This window comes from Zosterops lateralis (assembly GCF_965231275.1).
Source record: "Zosterops lateralis genome assembly, chromosome: 4".
Lineage (NCBI taxonomy): Eukaryota > Metazoa > Chordata > Aves > Passeriformes > Zosteropidae > Zosterops > Zosterops lateralis.
Window position 1 is genome coordinate 18,246,898 of NC_139765.1, and position 9,856 is coordinate 18,256,753.

General features: G+C 34.8%; 1 protein-coding gene across 1 annotated transcript in view; it reads left to right on the forward strand.

The window, feature by feature from the left end:
• Window positions 1-9,856, forward strand: part of MYBPC1 (myosin binding protein C1) — a 68,843-nt gene that overhangs the window by 21,913 nt on the left and 37,074 nt on the right. Inside the window, exons 3-5 of the mRNA XM_083860135.1 lie at window positions 1,468-1,509; window positions 7,552-7,587; window positions 8,222-8,257. Coding sequence (XP_083716261.1) covers window positions 1,468-1,509; window positions 7,552-7,587; window positions 8,222-8,257 — 114 coding nt within the window. The remainder of the gene's footprint in view (window positions 1-1,467; window positions 1,510-7,551; window positions 7,588-8,221; window positions 8,258-9,856) is intronic.

The window sequence follows — 9,856 nt, forward strand, 5'->3', positions numbered from 1 at the left end:
TTTTTCTTCTGAAAAATAAGTAGTGTGTCATTAGGCCTTTATGGTTAGGCACAGACCAAACTGGGATATTTCTAAGCTGGATGTGCCAGTCACTTCTAGCTTCCTTCTGCCTGACTCAAGATGCTAATACACAAAGAGAGAAGTTGGTTTCAAGATTCCAAATTTTATAACTTACAAATAGTTTATTGGACGTAATCAAGCATCTTGAACTTCACCAGGAAATTTTTGGGAAGTCATTGTGAGAGGTCTTTCCAGATCTCAATGTCAAGCCACAAATGTGGAACACTTTGATGAAGTTTTCAAATAATACGTAGACATGCTGCCATCTCCCAAGAATAGTGAAATCTCCTGTTCCCAGTTCCTACTGGGAAAAGACAGTGGTACTGTAGCAAATTACCATTAAAAAGGATCATATGACCAAGATGGACAACCTGACAAATGGAGCTTGAGAATTTAGGAAATCCAGACAGAAGCATCCACAAGTCTGTCACACTACCAGAATGTGGAGATTCCTTTTAGGTTTCAGCTTTAATTTTCATAGTTACTATGGCTGCACATATGTGAACAAGAGATCAGGATAACCAGATCATCAACTGGCTCTTGCAGATGTTTTCTCCATGGAACAAAACTTATCTTAATTCCATCCTGACAATGTTAGTCTATTGACCAACACCCAAATCCATGTTCTGTCAGGCAGTTGACAGGTAAGTTTGTCACAGAGAGCCATTGTTTACAGGCAATAGGATACTGAGTGTTTATACTTTGAAGACAGCACACTTCACATGATATGACAAGATTCTAGATTGAATGAAGTAGGAAACCAAAACCAATAGGAATCCTATAAAATCCTGAAATAGAGAAAGTGTGGAAATTGTTTTGCTCAAAGCACAGTCCAAGTTTTCTCATACAGATGAGGTAAAAAATAATTCACATTCACCTGCTCAGAGTAGAGCACAGGCTGGCATTTCTGATCAAGAAAACTAAGTACAAGTAGTCCTGGCAGGACTATGTTGATAATGATGAAGATGATGATAAAGAATTAAAGAACATCCTCAATACACTCTCTGTGTACTTTGTCTTAAGGATCAGCTGAGTGGCAGTAGCTCATGTCTGATCCAATTTCTTTCCAATTAACAGTGATATGTAACTCATTTCAAAAGCTTTTGCGAATTAGCCCAGGAACAAGAGACTAACAACTGCTGCTACTAAAAAACCCAGCATTTTTCTTCCACTGAGTCCAGGAACATCAATCTTACATGGCTTGTTCAAAACACAGAAATTGCATTGATATGCACAGGTTGTAAAATGCTTTATAGGATTGCAACTGTATATTACATATATACATATATCAATCATGCTTTAATGTTGTTTTTCCAATACTAGCAGAACCTGCATTTTTTAATGCTGTGTAAGTCCTTCTTTTTACTTTAAGATCCTCTCAAAACTGTACTTGTACTTCCTACACAGAACAAACAACACCACAGGAGAGTGGAAATGAAAAGGGTAAAGGTAAGTCTGAAACCATACTTTAAAAATGGGCAGTAAAGAAAACATTCCTAAATGCTTTTCTGATGCTGGATTGTTTGAGCTTTAATTCAGAATTTTGGTGCTAAATTTCAGAAGTGTGATGTGAAGCTTCCTAGATCCTTTTTCTGCATGACTTAGCCAGCACAAGGAAATTATGATGCTCAAGAATATCTTCAAAAATTCTGCAAACTAGACTGATACTTTAGCAACAGTATTTATATTGACTGCTCAATCAATGGATCAAATTGCAAGTGACTGGCATGAGCAGAAAGCTGTTTAAATGAGCCTGGTTGTTGCCCCTGACCGAGCTTGCTAAAACTCAGATACTGTGCACACTGATGCTTTTAAATAAAGGGGACAATATCCTACTGTCATTCTAAACTGTTTCTGTTTTACCACAGAAACTTGATATTTTACCTTTCAGAAAGCCCCACAGATTTTGTCATGTGAAATTAAAAATCACACATTCATCTTTCTGTCTTCCCTGGGAGCCCAGAAGTTGAGCTTTACAGGTTCTGAAAAGTGTGTTTGAGGACTGTCTGCTGTGAACAAATAGTCAACTGTTCCACTAGCAATGTGTGCAAAAATCAGCTCCAATTTTAATACATATTAAAGAATGAATAAAAAAAAAGCTAGAATCTGCTGAGATTAGATTCTAGCTCTGTTGTCAATTCTTCTGGTTAGGAGGATGCATTTTGAGGGAACTGGGCCTAATTCCCCTGCTTTTTGTAGGACCCCTGCCAAAATAGAAATCAAGTGCCCCATTAGGTTATTTTGAAAAGAATAATCTCTTTTTTTAAACTCAATTCTGATCAAAGGCTAAACCAGCCCAAGATATGCTTACAGCTGATGCAATGCTTGCTTTCTATCTGGCATGGTTATGCTTTTTCGTGGCAAATCAAGAAATGGCTTGCTTGAAAATGTATTCTGGCTTTTGGTGTCTTCCAAAGAAAATCTTGTCTTTTAGACAGACTGGATGCATACTTGATACTTTCAGATTTATTTGGCAAAGACATGCATGGCTGTTTTTCTCAGCAGAGTCAAAATATAAACACTAAGAATGTGTGATTCAAGTACCCTTTTGAAAATGAAAATGCTGAACCAGGCTTCAGTGCATGCTATTTTGCCAGTTATCCTTGCATTGCGCAATTATTTTAACACACAAAATAATCAAATCTGTCAACTTGGTAATGGAGATGCAATTCAGAAATAATTTGCATGCTTAATGATAGGAAAAAAGATGAAGGTCTTGCCTCAAGCTATTCCAACAGTTAGTGTTGCTTGCTTTAATTTGCATATGAGAGAAAATTTTGTTCCCAAACTGAACATGAATGGTGATTTCCTCACTGCTTACAAGCCTACATTTCACTGAATAAAAATGAAAACATGGTAGGTAACTTATCCAAAACTTCTGTTATCTTCTTATGCATTATTATGTTTCTGTTTTGGATTTAGTGAAAGACACAAGTATTTTCTAGGAGGAAAAATGTTCCTCCTGACAGAAACCTCTCAATGCTAGGAGGATTTTATTACCAAAAAATATTTTTTAAGACCCTGCTATGGAAAATTTTCCCAGTTTCAGTCCATGGTGGCAGCTGTTGCCTCTGTAAAAATTCCAAAGAAAGTCTGAATATTAGTATATAGATGACCTTCTGCCATGCTCCAGTAAAACTGTCACCGCTGCAAAGCAAAGTCAATGTCACTGCCAGACACTCAGCAACAATACTTCTAAAAATTAATTACAGTGGAGTTGTTCCTATCAGCTCTTGTTTTATTGCAGAGTATCACCATGTAAGGGAAAACATATTTTCATAGAGTGGTTCCTTCATATTTGTGTGCCAGAAAAAAAGAAATCTTTATAATGGTGAGCATAATTCACAAAAAGGGAAAAGGTTCCATTCTTCCAACCTGTCCAAAATCATTTACACTTGAAAATGAACAGTTCAGCAAGGAAATTGTGACAGAACCAGCTAGATGTTAGCTTTTACATAAGCTATATGTAAAAAACTTTCTGCAGCTTCAGAAGTAGCAGATTTGAGTACTTCCTTGATTGGCAAAGAGATGGGAAACATTTAATATCTGAATTCCACAACAATTTTACAATATTCATGTGCCAGCAGCTGTGACCTGTTTGCTGATAATTTATGAGATAGACTGTAGACACTGTAGGAACTTGAAATAGGACTGTGCTGGGACCTGACATCCAGGAAAGAAATCTTGGTAGTCCATGTAAACCTATAGTCCATCATTTTCGCCTCATCTCTAAGAAAAAATTAACAACAAACATTAGGAAGATAGAGTATACCTACCTGTGTGTCTGTTTTACTGTTCTATTTCTTTTTATTGTCTGTGTGAAATTGCGTATTTATATTCCTTTGTGTTCACTGTAAAGTAATGAAATGAAAAACAGTGTGGTAAATTCTTTGTATCTCATGGTTATTTTTCTGTAAATTAGTAGCCCACAGCAGTAAACATAAAATTTTCTTTCATAAAATAAACCAGTTTTAAAGTATCTATAATAATGTAAAAATTCAGAATATATGTGATCATCCATTTTATTTTCAGAAGAAAAAAGTGAATCAGCAGAAATACCTCCAAATTTACTATATTGTCTTATATTCATTCAATTTAAATGCTTGTGTCTTAATTTTTAATTTTGGTATTTTCTTACAGATTAAATATGTTATAATTTTGTTTCCACTTGCTGGAATAATTATCAGACTTTAATACCAATTTGCTCATTCCTTTTTTTAGGTCCCATCCAGCTTTTCAGAGAATTACTAAAATTTCTGTATATTTTACTGATACCTTTCCTCTAGGTTTCTTCCAACCATCTACTAAAATGTTCATTGCATGTGTCATTCTTGTATTTTTTCCGAGTTTCACTTATCCATTCATCTCCCAACTAAAACTTCCCATCTGTGAGAATGTACTTCGTTTACCGTTTCCAAAGTGCCAAGTCCCTCTGATGGGGCTGCTGAACTCCTTTTGAAAATCAGGTTGGTAATTGAAGTCAACTAAATTTGAAACTTTCAGTCTTCTTGTTCTCCATAATTTCAGCATAAACAATAGAACAGAAACATAAAATAATATGCAATTAATAGGTTTTTGCCACTTCTGCACAACATTAAGTTTGTCAGCAATGCAGCTGATGGCAGAATAGCAGCTTCCATTTTAGGTAGGATGTTTCAGATCAGGGGAAAGAGGGTATAAAATTCTTGATATCAGCAGCTCATATATAAATGAGCAATTACATTGTTTTGGACAGATTTTTCTACATCTGCTGTGCCAGCAGAAATTTTAATGTTATGGTTACAATAATCGTCTTTAGATTAGCTTCTTTGAAGATAGGTAGAGTTCTTTCATCCAACAAGAATCTATTCCCAATGTAGCTCAGTCTGTTCCACAGTTAGTGTTATCATTTAGAAACAAGGAAAAGAAACATAAATACCCTATATGTTAATGAGAGTGTGCCACAGACAAAGAATAAAGATTTCTATGGAGTAGTGCATCTTATCAGCCTACTGTCAAATGAATCAATTGATTTCCCCATATCAAACTCTTGTCATGCAACTGATTGAAAAATGTATTTCATTACATTTTACTTGCAGAAGGTAAAGATAAGTGAATTAATGATCATAGTTCTACTGACAGATCTGGTATTTTTGCTATTTTTTGTTATCTTCAAATAGACTTTATTGCTAGCATAAACCGCCATTTGTCAAAGAAACTGAATTGGCTGTAGCTGCTGAACCAACAGTCAGTCCATTTTGTCCTAGAAGCCTGAGATAGAAGGAGTGATGGATTGATAATTACCCATTTATCAAAACAATTCCTCCAGCATGTACTATTTTCATACTCTTACCATTTCTGAAACATTAAATTGGGCTTTCATGTTGCTACTTCTGACATGTTTGTTTAAACAGTTTCCCTTGTTTGTCTTTGATGTTAACATTTTGCTTGAAAAATGATAGATTACCCTGGAAAAACTGCAGAAATCCCTCTGCAAAACTAATAGCTACTTTTTGGATTTTTTATTTCAAATTATTAAATGAAAGAGAAATCTAAGTGGTCCTTTCATAACTTAGTTATCATACATCATCATGTTGGTTACATCACATCAAATATTTTACACTGGTCTTAATTATTTTTTTTCAGCCTCTTTTCAGACTCTTTGACTTATCATCAATCATAATGGTGACATCAATGACAAAAAGAGCTGAAAGTACACTTAATGCTTTCATGAAATATGGAGAAATATTTGAGTGGAAGCACATAGCCTTGCATCCATTTAGTTACTAATCCAGTATGTTAAAACATCCGACATGATTTAATAATTACTGTGCTTTTACTGAAAATCAGTATTTCAACATCTGGTTATGGCATTGGCTGATGCAGGTCATGAGAACTCTTCCTTGGTTTTTGTGGGTTTTTTGTTTGTTTGTTTGTTTGTTTGTGGTTTTTTGTTTGTTTGGGGTTTTGGGGGGTTTTTTGTTGTTTTTTTTTCTATTAATAAGAAAAGATATTTGTAAGATAGCACATTAATCCTTCATGTGTAGGCATACCTTTTACAACTTCCATCCTCCTCCCAAGAGGTCTTTAAAATGAAGTTTGATGAATCATTAAAAAGGAATGAGTAAAACATTACAGTGACGTAGATAAATTCTATTAACAGACTTTTAATTAGCTTTCAGGGGTTAAACAAACTCAAACACTCAATATTGACAGTGTTTATAAAAGTGCAACTATATTATATATTTTCTTTTGTCATAGTTATTACATTTTTCCTTGAAAAAATATAGATAAATTATAACTTTAAGGTCACAATCAAAGGATAACTTCAGATTTAAAATTTGATTATGGAAGCACAAACAGATATAAAAGACATTAAAAAATCCAACTGACACAAAAAGTAGCTTTAAACATGTGGGTTAATATTTTTCCAAAGTTGTACTTTTTAAACTTTGTTCTCCATTTTGAAATGCTCTACAGATTATTTTCTGATACTGTATAAAAACATGTTATCTTCATATTACTTGTGTATTAAATCCTAAAGATATCTAGTTTATTTTTTGTCTTTCAAAGGATACATTGGTTATTTTCTTTCTTTTTTACCATTAGGCTTTTCAGACACTAAGACTTTTTGCTTTTTTTTATCAAAGCTGATCTCTGAGGTTTCTGGTCAACATCTAAAATTCAAAGAGACTCTTGTAAGAGTCTGGTCTTTACCTTATTCTGGTTTTCTAATAAACATGATTACAGTATTTCCGTTTAATGCCAGTTTTGTGTTTTTCTCAGGTTATCAATATATATAAATATAAACCTCAATGTATATTATATGTTTAACCATTTTAAAATACCTGGGTAACAATTGCTTGTAGTGATTTAATACCTCAAGATAGTCAGCTTTTAGTGTGATCAAAAGGAAAATCCAGCATGGTGATAATAATTCTTTCCTTATTTAAAATTATTCTCCTGTTGATATGAGGAAAAACTGAGTTGTGTATTTCTTGCACTTTAAATTAATATTATGGTATAAAAATTACAAAAGAGAGGGGACTAGTTTTAATTTTTTCATATCTTGATTTAATAATGCTGAATGCATATGTGGTGCACATTTTAATTACAGACGTGGTCGTCAAAGAAATGACATCTTCTTCAGGTTAGATATGTGATTCTCCTTTATTTCATTGTGGCTTTCTTATTGTAATTACTGTGGATTACATCTCTAACAAACAGAATCATTCCGCAGCTCTCATACAAACTCATGATTTAATCATAGATCACAGTCCACATCTCATTTTGTTTTTTATTTGCTTGAAACATCAAGGTTTACCATGTCAGCTACTGAATTATGCAAAGCTTTCCTCATCAGTTTCAAGCTTCCATTGTGAGTGCTCCTGAATATTGCAATTTATTTCCCTTTCTTTTTCAGGTTTTACATTTTCATGTAGTTGTTTTAAAGCAGATCACCTGTGCTTTCAGTTTCTTCATGTGCTTTTTCATTTGTATTTCTTTTCACAGATGAAGATGACGCCTCAGTTAGTACTCCACCAGCAGGTTAGGACTGTGATAGTGCTTTGAGTGTGTATGTATGTATGTATTTTTCTCTTGAATATTAATGAAGAAAGAGTCCAAACCAGCTGACTGAATTCAAAACATACAACTTAGAAAAATTTTAAAATGCCCTATATTTTATTAATCTCTGTTCAGAAGTACAAGACCCTTATATCAGTTAAGTCCCTTTCCAGTCCTGTCTTGAGGTCTTTAGTAGATCTCCCAGTGGAAGGTAAAAATATCGGTTAGTAGATCCAAAACCAACTCCAGATAAATAAGTATACTGTTTAAATAATCAAAATACTGCCCTTCAGACAAATATTGGGGAACAGAAATTCATCTGTTACCTGGAACTACACAAATCATGGAAACATCTGCCTCATGTAACCTTTCTAAAGAAACTCTTGAACGGAACTAAACTAATTTAGATTTTCTAGAAAAAAGTGAGGAAGATTTCTGGGGACTTTTCTTAGCTGTTCACTTTTTTCTAGTATTCGAGTAGTTCCTCATTGATATGGTCCCAAATATTTAGTCTAATCTTGTATGAAGAATCAATGTTCTTTAAATCCCAGTGATCTGAGGTCAGTTAAGCTGTGATCTCTGAGCTGGTGTCATCTAAATTGCTCTTCCCTTTCAGATGGGATGTCTAAGCCAGCGGAAAGAAAAGATTCAGGTGAGACCTCCTGAGAAACATGATGAAACACTCCCAAAATTACATAATAAAAATACTGTTTAGACTTTATTTTTAAAAGATAATACTTTATTTTCATTGTTTAGACAGGAGCAAACTATAGCTGTTGAAATGCTTCAAAGGGCAAAGAGGTTTCTAGCAGCTAAACCAGGAGTGAGAGAAGGCTGTGCTGCACAGAACAGGACACGTATAGCAGTATTTGACACATACATACATACATACATACATATCTATCTATATCTGTTTCTGTATAGATAGATACATAGCGGTTCCATTCCTCCTCAGCCTACAGGAATTCCATTCCTTCATTCAGCCTCACCCAAATCCCACACACAGGTCCCAGAAGACTTTAGGAGAATGGCTGCTTCTCACACCTCAAAGGACGATGGGGAAAACATAGCAAAATCATCATAACCTCTTTCTTCCTACTCTGGCAAGTAACTCACATTGCACCCACTCTCATGATTTCAGGATTTGCAGCCTCTGGAACAAAATGAGCAGCTGGTACTTCAACCATGGTTATGAAGCTGGCATAGCTGCCTATGCCAGCCCACGTCCAACCCACCTTCCATTCTGTTTGTTTAATACATAGGAAAATGTTAATATCTAAAGGTGATGATAATATTTAGATGTTCCTTTATGTGGTACCAAATTAATGACTCTGTGTAAGCTTTTTTCCATTTATTAATATCCTCTTTTCATTTCGCCCCATGGCATGTTAGGTTTGTTACTGCACGTGGCCAGATCCTGTACTATCATCACTTCATCCTCTTCCCACCAATAACCTTCATTTGTTCTCATGTTGTTTCCATATATTGCTATGTTATAGCAGTATAATCTAAACATTTAGGTTATAGAGAGTATATATAGATATGTGTCTATATATATTTGCATTCATTTATGTCTGTGTAAATCATTTCATGTATGTGTGTATATATGTGTACATACATGTGTGTATATACATGAATGTCTTTACCTGTGAGAAATATTGTACAAGCAGGCATATACAGAGGTGCTAGACACACCACCCAAACTGACTGAAAAACAAAGATTTTATAGCAAAGCTATCTAGCATTTCAATACCTTTTTAATATTCATAGTAGATTTTAGGATAATAAAACCAATTTGTTCGCATTTTCCCATCCTTGCCAGGAGCTGTGTTGCATTTGTGGTGGTAGAAATTTTCATGAGTTTAAAAGCAGTAATCACTACATATCAGAAGACTATTCTGACTTCTAACTTTAATTAATTTTTCCTCTGTACTGGCAATAACTCCTCAAAATGGAGATGTGGCATTTGGACTGCAGATTGAAATATAAGACACATGCTTTTTCTCTGCAGAAAGTGAGCAGAAAACAGGCATTCACTGCCTTCCTCTCCTTGGACTTTCTGCTAGGAATCAGTTTTGGCCATGGTTTTACCCAAGATGTAATGGCATAGCACAAAGACAGGGCTGTCCAGATAAACAGAAAGACCAGAACACACGGCTGTCCCGGTACAGTGCTCTGCCCTGGGGAGACCACTCATTTCCTGCTTCTCTCATTACTGTTGTTCCTTTTCAGTTCCAAAGTCCCAGCTTCC